The sequence below is a fragment of the Thamnophis sirtalis genome, unplaced genomic scaffold, assembly GCF_051295495.1.
Source record: "Thamnophis sirtalis isolate CommonGarterSnake01/CBP01778 unplaced genomic scaffold, rThaSir2_p1.2 scaffold_8, whole genome shotgun sequence".
Classification (NCBI taxonomy): Eukaryota; Metazoa; Chordata; class Lepidosauria; order Squamata; family Natricidae; genus Thamnophis; species Thamnophis sirtalis.
Window position 1 is genome coordinate 80,972,815 of NW_028261388.1, and position 19,126 is coordinate 80,991,940.

A 19,126-nucleotide genomic window follows, 5' to 3' on the forward strand; every position below is an offset into this window, starting at 1 on the left:
ACCCTTGAGAATAGCAGAGAACTGCTTGAACGCTGTGTTTAATAGTTCAAGGCAAGCAGTCACCAATTCAAACTTATTCTTAGTGAATTTCCCATTAGATGAGGTTTTAATGCAATAGGTTTACCAACCAATTGGTTTACCAACCTGTTGTGGCTCGGCAGGAGCCTTTGGAGATGCTATCAGCCTCTGACAGCGAGGGGCCCTATGAGTCAGGCCTGGAGGAGGTGGAGGCCCCTGGACAGGATTCTGACTCCGAGCAGGGCTCAGAGAGACTAGTTGGGCCCCAGGGAGTGACTGAGCCTTGGATCAGTGAGAGAGGCTGACACAGAAACCTCCTGTGAGTTGTTTCGGGATGCACGCAGAAGGGCTGACTGACGTAAGGAACAATTGAGGACTCACAGGAGATGGTAACGAGCAGCTGTTGCTCGTTAGGATCTTCTGCGGATAAAAGACTGATGGTGCCACGCCCTGGTTGCAGAAGTCAACGTTCCGTTTCTATTCTAGTCAACGTTCTCCGTTCGTGTGCAACCATCGAGAAAAGCACTTGGATAAGTGACTTGATTTATATAATCCTGTTTTCCATCGAGAAAAGCACTTGGATAAGTGACTTGATTTATATAATCCTGTTTTGTAGCAGTTTATGATTTAGGACTTTTGCCAGAGCATTTATCTGTGTTTATTTTGGGGCTCGCAGCCAGCAAGAGCCGGGACTGATAAAAACATTCCTTTGAACGTTCTGTTTGCTTTCGTTTCTGAATGGACAAGGTAGGGGGTCAGAACACCAACCAATATGTGAAATTGCTCACTAAACCAGAATGTGTGAAATGGTTACAGGTGTCATGCCAGAATGATGCATATTATCTGAAAGCTCCAGAGAAGAGGTACACCTTAAACCCAGCTACATAATACACGATTGGGATGCAATACTATCACCAAATTACAATACATTTTATGCACATGCTTTATTGAGCAGGTCCGATTGACCACATCCAACTGAAATATTTGAAATAGCAGCCTAGATGCAAGCCCTGGTAAGGCATCAGCCATACGTTTGCTGCATCAATACTCCAATACTGAATACTTTCTATTATGCTCTTAGAACTGGACTTGTGACCGGAAATGCATCTGCTTTGTGATGTTATTTTGCATGCTCGTTTTCAGCATCCACTTTGCTTTCATCCTTTGAAGGTACTGCATGTCACGCTCACGAGCCAGAGCTGCTCCTCCTAAGGGAGAAAGAGCCAACATCTGAATTTCACCAAAAAGCATCATTATTTCCAAGATGAACAAAGCTGCTGAAACCTGCTACGAACTCTGCAAAGGTATACTGTGTTCTCCATAAAGTCTGTCACTTTTGAAACGCAACTACTTTTACACTTTAAATGTTCACAAACATTTTGAAATGATCCTATTTGGAGTTTGCCTATTAAGCATAATTTTTATTGTCATTGTTCTTAAAAACAACGAAATTGGTTGTTCTGGCCCTGCAAACTAATCAACATAGAAATCAGTGACTATCTAGTTCAATATTCTGTTTCCAGCAATATTGATTGTACTGTATTTCTGAGAACTGAGCTATCAGTAGAATTCTGTAACCTTTTTGGCAGAATAACCATGAGGGGGAGAGGATTCTACCAGCACCCAGAGTAAGTAAAGGGAAAGGTGCAAAGATAAATAAGGGAAAGCCCTCTTAGGATATAGTTTTGCTTTCATGATGCTGAATTTTCACTCTGTATATACAAATAGGGAAGAAGGGGGACAGAAGAACTGGCATATCTGTTCTTGAAAACATGACATCCAGTTTGAAGTGTGAGAGAAGCGTTCTGTCAACATCAGGGTTTAGATTTAGTTACTTACAGGAACCTTATGGTTCCACAAATTACTTCTCCGGGATACGCTTTTTATTATTTACGTATTTTTACTTGCTGTTAAGAATAATGAAAAATCAAGCTAGAAAGACAGTGAGGTAAACATACTGCTTTTATCGGTTCACTGACAAATGCGCGCTCGACAAAAGCGCGCCGACGAAACTGCAGGGAGAAAACCGCAAGTTCGAAAGCGCGCCAACGAATGAGCACAGAAGCGCGTCGACAACAGCGCGCCGACAGAAGCGCGCTCTAAATCTAACCCTAAAGGTAACCCTAAACCTAACCTTGAACCTAACCCTAATCTTTACCTTAACCGTAATCGTGCTTCTGTCGGCGTTTTGTTGGCGCACCGTCAACGTCACAGTTTTATCGCCACGGTTTTGTCGGCGTGCTGTTGTCGGGCGCGCATTTGTTGGGTCACACTTTTATCTGCTCACCTGAGTTGCTTGTCCAACCAAGGGCTTTATACTGCTGCAACACTCTGCCCACTGTCTGTTTGTTTCTGGAAACCACGACCGCTCGCGAAGCACCAAATCGCTGCTTGTAATATCTCATCAAGGAACGGTGACCAATCCTGGCACCTTTATAAAAAAAGAACACTAATATTCATATTAAAATAATAAAATATATGAAATACCTTTTTTGTTATAATAGGAGTATAGTGTCTCTAGCTGAGGAATATTCTCTTTCCCAAAAGCTTGTAAATGTAGAAGTAATTGGAAATTCACTGTGGAATGCTATACCCGCACAAAAAGGAAATTTGATGAGAACTGCTAAATTTCATTTCGATTCCAATTCTGAAAGCTGATCGATTCCTTTGGGATCTTTGAGCCTATAATGAGATTTGTCTTACAATTAATTTTTATGAAAGATTGTAATTGCAATAGTAAAAACTAACTAACTATAGTGAGGTTTGGAAACACAGCTCCCAGGTTTTACTGATATTAACTTTGTTTTGTTAAAAACCTGGGCTGAAATATGCAGGCACAACAGATCCTTCTGAGGAGATAAATTATAGAGAAATAACTTTGGGTCTTTGAAAAGTAGGCTACTTCATATTCTTTGTTTTAATTAAGTTATGGACTTGTGACACATTTTTGTTTAAAAAAAAATAAGATTGGCTACAAGGAAATGAAAGATTCAATATTCTTCATACAGCAGTCTAATGAAAATATTCTAATATATTGTCCTGTGATAAGAAAGTAGATCTGTCAATCACTCATCCATTTTTATGTGCTCTTTGCCATTTTACAGAGAAACAAAAACTAAACATAGCTCTTTTAAAAATGTAAACACAATGTATTATTTTTCCAAAACAGTTCCAAGAGCTGAATCACACCAAAGCTTCAACATAGTCAAGATTCAATTTGATGCTAAGATTCTCTCTTGCCTTGAAGAACCAGCATATGTACGAAACTTTCTGACATGCCTCAGGGGTGCACCAAGTTTGTGCAAAACCCATTTTTTTTGGGGGGGGGGGCTTAATCTACTATCTAGCATGCAGGCGACAAACCATAATATATGAACTGTAAAAAAACAAACCCACTGGCATTCCAGAAAAGATACACACATATGCATGCTTGAGGGCCATCACCCAGTTAAGTTGGAGTTTGACTGACATTTTAAAACCCTAACTTTGAAGCTATTGCATTACTCTATGTTTTCTTTCCAAAAGTTCATCAAACATTTTTCATAATCACTCCATTCATAAATGAATGGAGGGTAATCAATTATTAATTTTTGGGATTCAGACATATCATTTATCAAGAGAAATTAATTGAAAAACCAGGGCAAGAAATCTAAGATATCCTCAGAGTGAGGTCAAATATTAACAACTTCCCTATACTGACTATCAGAATAATTTTCAAATGGATTAATGGACTCTTACCACCTTTCTCCTCTCAATGTGCCCTGTTCAACATCCATATGCACATTCCTGATTAGGGATTATTTTAGAAAGTAAAAAATTTAACAGTATAAATATTAATTTTCCAGATTTTACCACCAAAGATGGAGAATCATCCTTAAATGGAACGAACAAAAATATTCCTTGATTAAAACCTTTCTCTTTCCTTATTACCACGGCCCCACCCCCTCCAAATCTCTCTCAAAATCATTTTGGGGAAACTGATATGAATTACAATTAATCTAAGACTACTACACGCCAAAAGCAAGAAAAAGTCTTTGCATTATTAGAAAATATGTTTCCCTCCATTTTATTTCAGATAAAGTTGTTATGCATCAAATGTAATTTAAGATCAGATGAACGAATGAGTCACTGTTGGTAAATATGGCCATGCAGAGACCTGGCAGTATAGTATTCCTGCCATGTGAATATGCTAATGATTGAAAACTGTTTTTTTAAATAATAAAACATCTCTAGCAATATGAGTCAAAAGGCCTATAGCAGTATGTTCTATATCAATGTCTTAATCCTAATGCTACGATTATTTCTTACCCTACATTATTTATGTATTTAATTTTTTATGTAACACTTGCCAACGTCATAACTTCTAAACATAAAATGCAATACAATAATAAGCACTTAAAATATTTTAGAGCATATAAACTAGTAATTATGAACAATGGGGCTTTATCCAGTATAATAAGATTAACACAGCAGGCTGAATAAAATATATTTTCAAGAATAAAGTTCCAACTATGTATTATTTATTCCAGAGGATATGAGTAATGTTTTAAAAGAAAGATAAATCCCGGCAATAAAATGTATTCCAATAAATAATATACCATATGCTCGAAATCTCTTTTTTTTACAGGGAACATAACCATTTATTTTATTTCATGTGTATCTTTGCTTTATCAAGATATTTGAGATCAACTGTACCAAATGGTAATCCTATAGCTTCTTATCCCCAAAATGTTTTAAGGTAGTCGTGAATAAAAGTAATAAAGCCAACATCCAATATTGTGTTATTTGATCCAGATCACGAAGTTTTGAAGACCAAATTTTTAAAAATGTTATATGTCACTTCAGTTTCTGCTATTTTAAGTATAATGTTTTCCCATCCATTAACCCAATAATATGGCATCTATGTAATTCCAATTTGCTTACAGGGGCAGACCTGCTTCATGTCCTAGCAGAAGTGGGCCCTGTACATCAAATCACTGCTGCTGAATTTATAATGTAGGAGGGGAACAATTATTTATTCTTCAGACAGCACATCGGAAGCCAAAGAAAGAATTCAGCACAAGAAAGCTCTTAGGGGTCTGTATGGAAATTATCAAGCCAAATTCTGCAAAACAATGATATCACTCTCAATATGTTCAATTGGAAGAGTTTGCACAACACACTTACCATCATTTCTAGTTAAAAGTATCCAGATGCAAATCACATCTGGTATCCTTCCCTGACCCCTGCGATTAAAAAAAAAAGCTGCCCATGTGTTATTCAAAAGGGTTGCATATTGCATGATTTGAAAAACTAATCAGCGAAAGGAATTTCAAATAAACAGATTCTTTTTTTTTTTTTGCTAGCAAGGGCAAAGTGCCACAGGCAGATAAACATAAAAATCTCATTTAAACAGTCCAATGAAGGCTGTTTTTGAATAATCTGGGTGACAACAGGAGCTGGCACAATGGCGTACTTATAAATTATGTTAAGGAAATCATATAGATGCGGTTAGAGTTATTTTTTCATAACACCCAGTCTTTGGCGAACATTTGGTACTTGCAAAATATTTGTTTCTATATTAATTTGCTTTATAAGGCTGCCCAACTCCTAAAACAATCCTGAATAATTTATAATCGTACAGAAGACTGAAAGCAAAAGAGTTAGACAAAAACCATAGCAAATGTGGATATAAAGTACCAGGTACACCCACGTCACACCTATCCTCCGCGAGCTGCACTGGCTACCCATTAGTCTCCGGATCCGCTTCAAGGTGCTGGTCGCTACCTATAAAGCCCTTCATGGCATCGGACCTGGGTACCTGAGAGACCGCCTCCTGACGATCACCTCCCATAGACCGATTAGATCACACAGGATAGGTCTTCTCCGGATTCCATCTGCCAGCCAATGTCGGCTGGCGACTCCCTGGGGGAGAGCCTTCTCTGTTGCAGCTCCAGCCCTCTGGAACGATCCCTCCATGGAGATCCGGACCCTTACTACCTTCCCGGCCTTCCGCAAAGCCGTTAGGTCCTGGCTGCTCCAGCAGGCCGGGGGGCTTTCGAAATACCCAGCCCCTCGGAAATTGTGACTGTTGTGTTTTTTAATATGTTGTTTTGTGTATTACCCCGCTTCCCTTGTTTTATTGTAAGCCGCCCGGAGTCCTTCGGGAGTGGGCGGCATACAAGATCAATAAAACTAAAACTAAAGAACAGAATGAATTAAAAGGAAACAAACGGGCCCAAAACTGTACAGTCCATGCAAAAAACTTTTTAATTCTAAATGGGTTCATCCAATGCCTGAGCAAAAAACCAGGGCTTATGGAAGACCAGCAAGGTCTGAGCCATCCAATGTTCCATAGGGCAGGTAAAAGCAAAGGTACATCTCTGTCCACTCCCCCCCATAGGAGGTTTGGTTTTTAAAACAAGGAGCCTGTAGCACCCTCATCCTGCAGGATCTTATGGGACAGAGACAACTGAAGGCAATTTAACTCTCTTTTATTTAAAACTTTTTTTTTTAATAAGTGCTAGTATATCAAACTCTGGGCAGCTATATTAATCATTCAGTGCCTTAAAGAGACTTTATAGGTGATAATCAGCACACCAAATTAAATCCAGAAAACTATAGGGAGTTCACCCAGCTCAGAGCTCTGGTGTTCACGGATGTACCAAGGTATGTCTTTTATTTATTCGTGCCACCCTATTCCGAACTAGTAAGAGCTTTTGGGTAGTTTCCAGGGCAGTCCCACGTGAAGTGCATTACAAATATTCAAATCAGATTCCTGTATCTAAGAGAGAAGTGATGTAATGACCACTGCATGAAAAGTAGAATCCAATTTTCTTTCAATATTTAACCTAAGGCAATGCAGACAGACTTCCCTAGACCAGTGTTTCTCAACCTTGGTAACTTGAAGATGTCTGGACTTCAACTCCCAGAATTCCCCAGCCAGCGAATGCTGGCTGGGGAATTCTGGGAGTTGAAGTCCGGACATCTTCAAGTTACCAAGGTTGAGAAACACTGCCCTAGACAGTCTCCCACTAAAGCACTGACCAGATCCAGATATGATTAGTTGTTGCATTATCAGTCTACATGCTGGATCACATTTGAAAAAAAAAAACCAGCATTTTAAAGTCCACTGAAATCAACAAGGCCTTTTTTTAATTGTCTGTGATATTTATGGATTACAATTCCCGGCGCTTAGGAATTCCTGATATTCACTCAGTTGATCTTTTTTTTACAAGAGACACTTTTTTGTAATAAAGACAATGCAAACATCTTTATCAATATCTATTTTTGTGAGATAATTAGTGTAAAAATAAAAACGCCAGTTATGGGTTGGATACTGGCAGAAAAATTATCCTTTGGTCTTTCAGTTAGAAGCCTAGAGAAAATTGAGATCTGTTTGAGAGAGCCCCTTGGAAAAGGGGACTGGCCAGCAACTCTTTTGTAAGAGTAATATTATTCTGGACTCATTTCTCCATTCCCTCATTCTCAATCTTACCAGCCTTAAGATATGTGCATTTGAACGTCTAGCATTCCTAAGCCCATAACCTTGTTCTAAACCAAACCCATCCTTACATCAATTTCTTGTGTTCCCCAATGGATGGAATAGATACAAAAGTGTTCAGTTTTTCATAGAAAGGCAGATCACCAACCAAGAAATCTAGAATCCATATATATGCATTCCTGCACCACCTTGTCCCAGAATAGCAGCTGCATCCTTCTAAATTGCAATAACAGAAAGCTAGCATAGCAAGACAATCGTGGCTAATTTCCATGGTGTCGCGTACCTGAAGGTAAAACCAGCTCCATAGTTTCATCATCGTAGTCCAATTTCTTTTCTGATGGCATTTGTTCGGGCATCTCTACATCCTCCCCTTCTTGGTAATCAGGATAACTGCTCCTATAAAAGGAAAGGGTCAACATTTTGCCTTGAAAAATGATAAGAGATTGGCTGGGGGAAAAAAAATAGCTGTTAAAATAGCTGAGTCTGAAAGTGAAAATCTTGTGCTGCTGAGAAATATAACCGTGGGAGCTTTGAGGCCAAGGAGAAAAACAGTTTACTTAGGATGAAAAAAAAATGTATATGTGCCCTAATCCTACCTCCCTGGGGAATCATGCATTCAATTAAGGACCAATTTTCCTTCCTCTTCTCACGGAGTTGTTTCCAGCCTATTGCCCATAAAGCTGCACTATAGCTGATAGTTATATGAATCTTGACCATTAAAATTAGAGCCTTACTATCTCTTGTCCTTGCACCATGTATTTTATCATGGTGAGACTAAGATCTATTTATTTTTATCCCACCTTTATTATTTTTATAATTTAAGGCGGTGAACATATCCAGGAATTATTAGAAAGGGGGCTTAAAAGCAAGGAGCCAATGTTGTCATTTATATGGTATGGCCGGAGCTGAATAATATATATTGATCTGGTCAAGGTATTTATAAAAGTAAAAAATACAGCTGGAAAAGTACAAAACAATTCAATCAAAACAACTTATCAGTTAGACACCCTCCCAACAAAGAAAAGGCTAGAAGAGTTAAGATTTTTAGCCTAGAAAAATGCATATAAAGGGCAACATGATCAAGGTTTATACAATTATATATGGCCAGGATGGTGAACTTATGGCAGGCGTTGTCAGCGAGGCGTTGCCCTGACTTTAGCCTTTTTTTGAGGCCATTTTTCGCCCTCCCCAGGCTCCAGAGGTTTTATAGGAGCCTGGGGAGGGCGAAAACCTCCCCCACCCCTCAGGAGGCCCTCCGGTGGCTTCAGGGGTTTCCCTGAAGCCTCCGGAGCACAAAAAACTGGCCGTACGGGCAAACAGGAAGTTCAGGAATGGACTTCCGGTTTGCTCGTAGGGCCGGTTTAAGCCCTCCGGAGTCTTCAGGGGCCTTCTGGAGGCTTCCCGGAAGGCTCCAGATGACAAAAAATGACTCTACTCTGGTTTGCTCGTCGGGTCGTTTTTCGTCTTCTGGAGCCTTCTGGGAAGCCTCCGGAAGGCCCATGAAAACTCCGGAGGGCTTAAACCAGCCCTATGAGCAAACCGGACTGAACTTCTGGTTTGCCTGCTTTTTGCGCTCTGGAGGGCCTCCGGAAAGGGGGGGGAGGCTGTTTTCGCCAGGCTCCTATAAAACCTCTGGTGCTTGCAAAAAAAGCATGCAAAAAAAGGGGGGGGGGTCACACCTGTCATGCGCACTGGGGGCTGTGCATTGCATTATGGGTGTGGCACGCCCACACATGACCCCCCTGCGCTCCCCCCGCTTTTGACACGCGAGCCAAAAAAGGTTTGCCATCGCTGATATATGGCATGCAAAACTGGCTCAAGATAAGATTTATTTTTCCGTTGTTGTAAGGAGAAGGACCTGGGGTTCCCTTAAGCCACTGGAGAAATGGTTATTCAATAAAATTGATCAGAAGGAAATTTAGAACAGACCAAACAAAAAACTTCTTTATATGGCTCAGATCAGGAATTATTTCCATTTAATATTGATCTGTGAGCCACTGCTTCCAACTAATCAACAGAGTATTCCGTAATTGCTAGTGGTTTTTTTTAGAAATAGATTGCTAGTGATTTTTTTGCAATCAGATGATTCAAATGTAATGTAATAGTCCTAGAAAAAAATAATTCCTGAAACAGCAATAGCTAGTAACTCTAAAAGAAAGTAAGTGTACAGATGCAATAAAAGGCAATAGAAGGCTTTTTTCTGCTATGGCTCCTGCCTTTTGGAACAACATGCCCCTTAAAGAGAGATCTGCCCTCATCCTCCTGGTCTTCTTTAAGAGCTTCAAAACATGCTCTGCTGATTGTCCCGGGGCCTTCCATGTTGGAGGTAGTTAGTGGACTAGGAAGATCCCACCTCCACTCTGTAGCATTCTGGTTTTTAACTTATTTAACTTCTGTCCATTTTAAAATTTAATGTGTTAATGTTTTCTGTCTTTGTTTTTATGAGGTTGATAAACTGCCCAGAGCCACTTAGCAGTGAGATGGGAGGAATAAATAAAATCACACTGGCAAGATTATATGTAGATAATGTGCAACCTAGCACATAACCCCAGTGACTTGGCATTTTATATTTAGGGAATTAATGTGGGCTCTTCCAATTTAATCTAAGAGAGTACAATTGTAGCAAGACTGGATAACGTGCTATTCTAGCCTTGTTCAAATCATATTGCATCCATATTGTGGGGCAAAAGAAGAAGGACCTTGTAGAATACAGATTTAATGAATGTATTTTAATCAGGGACATGATGTTCCTTTAATAACGTATTTCCTTCCTATCAAGTAAGTCATCAGCATATTGTTCAATATATTTATAATTCACGTAAAGGAAGAAGAAATGTACATCCCACCTGACTTCTCAAAAGACAAGACAGATTGAAGACGCGTTTCAAAAGGCCAGTACAAATGCTGTCCTACTGAATTTGTTGCATCTACAGTGATTATATCTAGACCGTGGCACGACAAAACCGCGCTCGACTAAGCCGCGCCCGATTAAACCGCGTCGCTGATGTCATCAACAGGGCGACAACAGCGAGCGCGGAGAAAGAAGGGCGCTTTAAATAGTGCTTTGAAAGCAAGCCGATTCAAGTTAAGGTAAGGGTTAGGTTTAGGGTTAGGTTAAGGGTTAGGGTTAGGGTTAGGTTAAGGGTTAGGTTAAGGGTTAGGTTTAGGATTAGGTTTAGGGGGGTTAGGTTTAGGGGTTAATTGTAGGTTTAGCGTTTACAGCGTGCTTCTGTCTCCACGCTGTTGTTGCGCTGTTGATGACGTCAGCTACGCGGTTTTGTTGAACGCGGTTTTGTGGTGGAACTTATCTAGACAACTCTAGGAAATAGAAGGCAGAGCAATCACAGACACCGATAGGACTGAAGCTCAATTCTCCTAGAGTCAAGGCAGAGTTGTAAGCAAAAAGGGACACATTACCTTGAACAGCTTTGTTGCGGGTCCATTGGTAAAAAGGTTATCATATGTTCCTTGTGATTCCCAAGTGACTGTTTGTTACAGAACAGTAGCACTAACTCAGAACTTATGAAATTTTGGTCATCAAAAGCAGATTCATCTCATACACACCCCAAACCCAGGACTTTGTGCCATCGCTGTCAGATTGTTTACCGAAGCCAAACATTCCATGTTTTTCACCAACAATGCAACTGCTACCTGAAATCATAGAAGTCTGCAAATTCCAAAGCAGCGTCTCCCTCAATGAAGAGCTTGCAATGGCTTTTGTCATTCATATGTGCCTGTACAGCTTTAGTTGTGTAGAAGGACTTCCCTTTCTCATTGCACCATAGACAGATCTTCCCAACCCCAATCTTCTCTCCTAAGCATTGGAAGAAAAGAGACAAGAATTGATCTTACATGACTTCAAAATATTAATTGCATCCTAGCATTTAGGATCAAACGACTTTCTGTTCTCGCCACTATTGTCAAGAATCACAATTCAGATTTCCCACCGGCCCTGCACCCCGCCTTCTTTTACACATCAAGGAACTACCCCAGCATTTTTTGACAAAACAGTCGATTGGTAGTCAGAGTAGCCGTTCTACCAATGGCCTCATTGTTAACTATTAGAAATCTATTTATCATTAAAAAAATGTTGCCTGTGAGAACAAAGGCAACTATAAACAAGTACAGGTAGTCCTCAATAAATAACCACAATTAAGCCTAAAATTTATATTGCCAAGTGAGAAATTTGTTAAGTGAGTTTTGCCTGATTTTAAGACTTTTCTTGCAACAGTGGTTAAGTGAATCACTGCAGTCACATTTTTCAGTGCCGTTGTAACATCCAACGGTCACCAAGTGAATTGTTGGGCATCAAGGAGTACCTGTAAAATAAGGATGAAATGACCTATGTTCCAAACTTGGCCAAGTCTCAGTCAAGGTTCCTTGTCCAGAAAAGGAGTGGGCATAATAGAATGTATCTACAGCGTTTAAAGAAAATATATACAAGATGGTTTATAGATGGCACTTTCCCCCAACGAGGTTAGCCAAAATGTTTCCTGGGTTATCCCCACTGTGTTGGAAATGGGGAAGAAGGGATGGCACATTCTACCATATTTGGTGGTCCTGTATTGAGGCCACGAAATACTGGAGGAGGATTCAAAACTGGCTAAAAGAGGTTACCGGGGCAAGCATGGAATGGAAACCCGAGACTTTTTTACTAAGCATAAAACCAGAAAACATGAGCAAATCTATATGGCATTTGAGCCTACATATAATTGTGGCCGCAAGAATAACCTACGCGCAATTTTGGAAATCTACTACCATACCATCCAAAGATGCCATAATTAAAAAGATTTGTGAGTGTTCAGAAATGGACAGAATGACGGGTTGGCTGAGGGACAAAGGAGAAACGGAACATTATCTTAGCTGGAACCTATGGTATATGTGGGCGACAAGGAGAACAGCAAGGACTTAAAACTGGGAAAGTTAAATAGCAGCTGTTAACAACGGGAACTAAAAGTGAACGTGGGTATTGTAATAGATTCCTGAATTTTGTAACGAGAAGATGCTGGTTAGAGACTAAACAATGAGAAAGAAAAAAGAATGTTGGGCTATGAATGATTGTCACCGGAAGGGGGGCGGGGGAGGAGGCGAGGGTTTGTATGTTTATTTGTATTTATATGTCTTATTAAAAAAATGTATAACCAATAAAGATAATTTAAAAAAAATAGAATGTATTGCAAAAGTAACTTCCATTTCCCATGATTAACATTATTTTCAAGGTAAGCTTTTCAGATGAACATGAGAGCTTCCTAGAACCTCTGATGCAGGTCCATTTCAACAGTGAGAGAAACAGATATAATTGAGTCATAACCAGTATCTATACATTATACAGGTAGTCCTTGGGTTATAATAGTCTTTGCTAAGTAATGCGGTCAATGTCATGAGACTGGGTCATTCTGGCAGTCCTGGTTGCCATAATCAAGTGAGGATGTCATGTGATCACAACTTCTGACTTCCTGCCAGCTTCCCCACTGACTCCGTTTGTAGGAAGCCAACAGGAATATTGGAAATTGTGACTATGTGACCATAGGGGTTTTGCAACAGCCGGAACTACAAGAACAGGTTGGAGGTACCATTCGTTCAGCTCTGCGATAACTTTTATGATTGCTGAGTTATTGGTGGTAACCCAAGATCTACCTGCACATACAATTTACAAAACTTCTAGGTATACTCTCCAATGTTGTGTGTGCTCAACCTTACTCTGATGTAAGATCAAGTTTATTAAACAGCATTAAATTCTAGGAGAAAAGCCAATAGTGTGCATCTATATAGAATAGTCTTTATTTCTAGAGGTCAACTTCTGTCCAACAGGATGACATTTTATCCTGTGGCGAGCCAAGGTGGCGCAGTGGTTAAATGCAGCACTGCAGGCTACTGCTAGATCAGCAGTTCAGCGGTTCAAATCTCACCGGCTCAGGGTTGACTCAACCTTCCATCTTTCCGAGGTGGGTAAAATGAGGACCCAGATTGTTGGGGGCAATATGCTGACTCTCTGTAAACCGCTTAGAGAGGGCTGAAAGCCCTATGAAGCGGTATATAAGTCTACTGCTATTGCTATCCTATTTGATGTACTTTTAAGATGTCATCCACACCAACCCTAATATAGCTAATGTTAAAAATGCCATCTACTTTAAGAAAATTTGATTTTTAAAAGAAACTGCCGTATTAATTAATAAGTTATATAGAAGGAGAGTGAAACACTGAGAGAAATAACATATACATCTTCCTTAAAAATCAGTGACAATGTTTATGTATTTGTAAGGGAGAAAGCTCTGACAGACTTACCCAAATACTTGATCAACCCTCTGAAATCTACAAGGTATTCTATGTCTGGAATAAAAAAACTATGGTCTTTTGTCATGTGGGCCACATTCTTCATGAAACAACTTGAATGGTGAGAACAGAATAAGCAGTCTGTTATAGGAATTGCATCAGGTTCAGCCCCATCATTCCCAGGTACACTGCTTTCCACTTCATCTGGATTCCCTTCTACCTCTTCTTCAGACTCTTCACCTGAGTCCATATCCTCCCAACCTTCTAGAAGAAATCAGAACAAAACCTTAAGGGGGTTTAATTGCATTAAGATGATGCATGTCAACAATTTAATGCAACAGCATGCTACAAGATCTTTCCATTAAGAATAATGTTGTTAACTGTTTTAATTTTGTTAAGAAAATGAATTTTTCAAAATCACTTGAAAATTTTTGACACCAATTCCAATGTTTGACTTTAACCTTCAAGCTGCCCAGTCCCATACTAGCTCTTCTCTATGAAGCGTCATTTTCCTAAGATAATACATAAGTTTGAGTGCTTTGGAAAAATACATTCTAGTAGGACAGTGCCTTGAAAATAATTGAGGGGAAATATTTTTTACAGGGCATGTTGACAACTCTTTAAAGCAGCCATAATTTAACCAGAAGCGTGTAGCTACTCTCTGCAGCTATCACATGTTCCTGAAAAATAACATAGTTGTTTTAAAGACCGGAAGACAGGTGCCACATCTGTGAGCTCCAAAAGGTTCCGCTATACAGATAAATTTGATTTATAAATTTGATTTCCAAGAAATATGAGATTCAGAGCAGTACAGCAGTAGTTACTTTGTGAATATTTTACAATGGGTCAAAAGTCACTCATAAATTATATATCAACCAGCTGGCAGAGGACGTGAAGCAATTTTGGCCCAATGAAAAAAAGATTTCAGCCAAAATTACATATATTGATTCAACCATAACATAATGTAAAAATAAATCTAATTCTGAAGCAAAGCACTTCTTCAGAATTATATACAATTTAGAGGACATGACAGGAAATATTTCTTAAGGTAGAAGCAAAATAAAAGCTTTTTAAACACTTTGTTTTATTTTTTACGGTACTTTGTATATTCTAATTTTGTTGTTTTTTTTATAAAAAAAATACAGGACAATTATATGACATCATTCTTTTAATTAATATGCTTTCAATGCAGCACAATCTGATGTCTGTTTATCCAAGATAAAGGCCTATTGTTCAATAAGGATTATTCCATAGCATATTCTATTCCATAACCCAAATATCTGCTTAGATACTGCAGCCTAGTGTAACTAGAACAGTGAGGGCAAACCTTTTCGGCACCCAGTGTCCAAACTGGAGATCCCAAACCCAGAGACCAGGTGGCCGGTGCGTATGCGCGCACCGGCCACCTGGTGTTCGAATTTCTGGCATGTTCATGCGCACTGGTCAGTTGGTCTTCGGGTTTCCAGCGCTACGACCCGGAAACCAGAAGTGCAGCTGGCGACGGCGCGTGTGCCCACAGAGAGGGCTCTGCGTGCCACCTCTGACATGTGTGGCATAGGTTGGCCATCACAGAACTAGAAGATGTAAACCTGCTTTCAAAGTTTGAAACTGAACATTATACGGGGCTTCCTCCCAGATTCAAGATCCACATTTTAGTTTTGAACTTTAAAGAGCCGAGGTGGCGCAGTGGTTAGGGTGCAGTACTGCAGCCACTTCAGCTGACTGCTATCTGCAGTTCAGTGGTTCTAATCTCACCGGCTCAAGGTTGACTCAGCCTTCCATCCTTCCGAGGTGGGTGAAATGAGGACCCAGACTGTGGGGGCGATATGCTGACTCTATAAACCGCTTAGAGAGGGCTGAAAGCCCTATGAAGCGGTGTATAAGTCTATACTGCTATTGCTAACTTTTCGTTTAGACTGCTTTTGTCGTTACCTTCCTCCATATCTTCCTCCTTTTCTTCATCATCAGCCTGCTCTTGTGTCAGCTTCTTAGCCTGTTGCTCAAACCAGTGTAATCGAGGTGGCCTTTCCATGTGCTCTTTTCTCTGAAGAGAACTGCTGCTTTCTTCCACGAGAGACGAACCAACAGCATCTGCAGAGAGGGCAATCTTCTTTGGAGACGAGGATGGCTGAGCTTTGACGGCTTGCTGGATAGCAGTATTCATAGCATCTTTGTCCACGTTCTCTTGAGCAAGGCCCTTCTCTAAATTCTTCTCATTCAAGAGCTCCACTTTCTTGCTGACAGCTTGGACCGCTTTCTTCTCAAGCTCCAAATGTTTCCTGGATTTCAGGTGGTTCTCATACGCGTTGAAGTTGGAAAATCTCTTGCTGCAAGCCACACAATAAGTTGCAGTGGCCTTGTTCTGCTCTTCCAGTCCTGCTCTTTGGGCTAGTACTCTCTCTTGAAAGTTCTCAGCAGTGACAGGAGGCATCTCAGCGACTTTCCTCTTTAAGTTATACCTGTGCCAGTCAGTCTTATAGTGGGCTCGCTGAACATCTGCATCCTTGATAGTTACTCGGCAAGTGATGCAGGTGTATGATGCTGGAGCTGGGAAGAAAGGAAACAAGTAAATTCAAAAGAGAGGTTGAACTGAAAGAAATTTGGCTTAATCAGTTTGCTTAGATAAAATTCTATTTCAGACATTTCCATCCTGGCTCCCTCCAGCAATGCTGAACTACAACTGCCATAATTTAATCAGCATACCTGACAATAGGAATGATGTTCCTGGAAATCAAAGTTATCTTATTTTAAGAAGTCAGGGGATAGATATTTTATATGTCAAGATAGCAATAGCAGTTAGACTTATATACCGCTTCATAGGGCTTTCAGCCCTCTCTAAGCGGTTTACAGAGTCAGCATATCGCCCCCACAGTCTGGGTCCTCATTTCACCCACCTCGGAAGGATGGAAGGCTGAGTCAACCTTGAGCCTGGTGAGATTTGAACCGCTGAACTGCAGATAACAGTCAGCTGAAGTGGCCTGCAGTACTGCACCCTAACCACTGCGCCACCTCGGCTTCTTTTCTAAGAAGTTTTCTTATTGTTCCAGGTCATAGATGTTAATTTAAATTTAAGAATATGACAGAATTTGTTCAAGAATTCTTGAACGTCACAGATTTGGGGAAAACAAGCAATATAAAATACATATATCTGCCAATTTTTTTTTAAAAAAAACTATCAATAGAAATAACCTGTTCTGCTCTCTGTCTTTGGGCTAGAGAAATCAAAGTTACTGCCAACTCTTGGCAAGACTGCAGCTGGATGGCAAATTGTATTATACCTCATAGTTAAAAGGTTACATTTCTCCTCTTGGCATTCAGAAGATTACAGATAGCCCTCGACTTGCAACAGTTCACTTAGTGACCATTTAAAGTTACAACGGTACTGGAAAAAGTGACTTGCGACCTCTTTTTCACGTTTACAATCAACCGTTGCAAGCATTCCCAGGGTCACATGATCAAAATCCAGATGTTTGGCAAGTGACCCATTTTTATGATAGTTGCAGTGTTCTGAGGTCATGTGATCCCCTTTGGGGGCCTTCTGGCAAGCCAAATAAATGGGGAATCCAGATTTACATAACAACCAAAGTGATTCACATAGGAACTGTGGCAAGGAAGTTGTAAAACAGGACAAAACTCACTTAACAAATGTCTCCCTTAGCAACAGAAATACAGGGCTCCAGGGTAGTCATAAGTGGAGGACTACCTGTAAAAGGTACAAAGGTTAGTATCCCCAGTAATAAATACAAAGGGGTATGGCAGAGGAGCTGCTTTCAAGCCATTGGAAAATATATCCAATCCAACTTCTGTGTTTGTGTTTGAGAGGGAGTGAATGAGAGAGGGATCGAAGTTCTCTGTGTGCGGGTGTCGGTTTGAGAGAGGGGGGAGGGAGGGAGAGAGGGAGGAAGGAGGGGGAGGGAGAAGAGCCGAGGTGGCGCAGTGGTTAGGGTGCAGTACTGCAGGCCACTTCAGCTGACTGTTATCTGCAGTTCAGCGGTTCTAATCTCACCGGCTCAAGGTTGACTCAGCCTTCCATCCTTCCGAGGTGGGTGAAATGAGGACCCAGACTGTGGGGGCGATATGCTGACTCTGTAAACCGCTTAGAGAGGGCTGAAAGCCCTATGAAGCGGTATATAAGTCTAACTCCTATTGCTATTGCTATAAGAAAAAGAAAAAAGGAAACTTATTTCGCAAAGGAGAAAAACAAAGGCTGTCGCTTTAAATCGGAATTGAGCATGCCTGGCTGTGGAATTCTGGGAGTTGAAGTCCACAAGTCTAAAAAAAAAAAATTGAAACCCACCACTGTGTCGGTGCCTCACCAGCCATAAACCTCACCGCACGTCACTGGATTTTGTATTCATTTCTTACGTATATATGTGTATGCCTTGCTTATCCTTTTATGTTTATATGTTATATTCATACTTATACTTGTTTTCTCATGCAAACTAAAATAAATAAAACCTCTAAATCCGCCCTGTAAAGAAAGGGGCCTCTATATAGCCTGTCCACGTCAGGCGCCTCTTGCAACGGCCTGGCCGTGCTTTAAAGCAGGCCTCTCCAACCTTGGCCTGGAGGACTTCAAGTCCCAGAATTCCTGGCTGGGGAATTCCTGGCTGAGGAATTCTGGGAGTTGAAGTCCTCCAGGCTTAAAGTTGCCAAGGTTGGAGAGGCCTGCTTTAAAGGGCCCGCGGGATCGCGATCGAGGGGACCGAAGAGGGCCCGAGCGGAGGAAAGGCCCGCTGGACGCTCCAGCAGCATCCGTGGCGTGAGGCCGACCGCGCGCCTCGGCCTACCTGGCGCTCCGAGGGAAGCCGACGCGTCGCTCATCACCCAAGCTCCGCCGGGAAGGCCCCTTGGCCACCTTGTGGCCTATGAGAGAGCCTCAAAGCCAAAGCCGGAGAAGGCCTGAGAGGAAACGGGGACCCAACTGCAAGGAGGCCGCTCGGTTTGGGCTCGACGTGCCCCGCGCGGCTCACGGCACGTGCCCCGCGCGCTGCTTCGACCGTTAGTGGGGTTCGGGATTTAAACGGCAACGGCTCTTCCTTGGGTAACGGCTCTCTTCTCGCTTCCGGGTTAGAGGGGCCGAATCAGGACTCTCCCGGACTCGCTTCCGCATTTGCTCCCCCTGCAGGCGTGGAGGACCAGCCGGCTGCATTTGTTGGCGGTCGCTTGTTTTTTTTTGGGCCCCGGGACGAACGGAGGCTTTGAGAAGCCGTTTGCGCGTGCGTAGTTAAGGCTCATAGAGTTATACGGTTCAGAGGGGCCTTTGAATCTTGGGAGTGACGATTCGCCACGGTCACCTCGCAGCGGGACAAGTCTAACGTGGGACAATTCGCTGTAGGACAAGGGATACAC

The 19,126-nt window shown here is 41.3% G+C and overlaps 1 protein-coding gene across 1 annotated transcript; it reads right to left on the reverse strand.

The window, feature by feature from the left end:
• Window positions 1–943: 943 nt before the first annotated feature.
• On the reverse strand, window positions 944–18,839 carry ZNF622 (zinc finger protein 622). Its single transcript, XM_087721983.1, has 7 exons — window positions 18,565–18,839; window positions 15,707–16,321; window positions 13,787–14,038; window positions 11,153–11,315; window positions 7,785–7,897; window positions 2,306–2,449; window positions 944–1,226 (listed from the first exon to the last, which is right to left on the reverse strand). The coding sequence occupies exons 1-7, from the start codon at window positions 18,596–18,598 to the stop codon at window positions 1,096–1,098; spliced, it is 1,452 nt and encodes a 483-aa protein (XP_087578109.1). The 5' UTR covers window positions 18,599–18,839; the 3' UTR covers window positions 944–1,095.
• Between the last annotated feature and the right edge of the window lie 287 nt (window positions 18,840–19,126).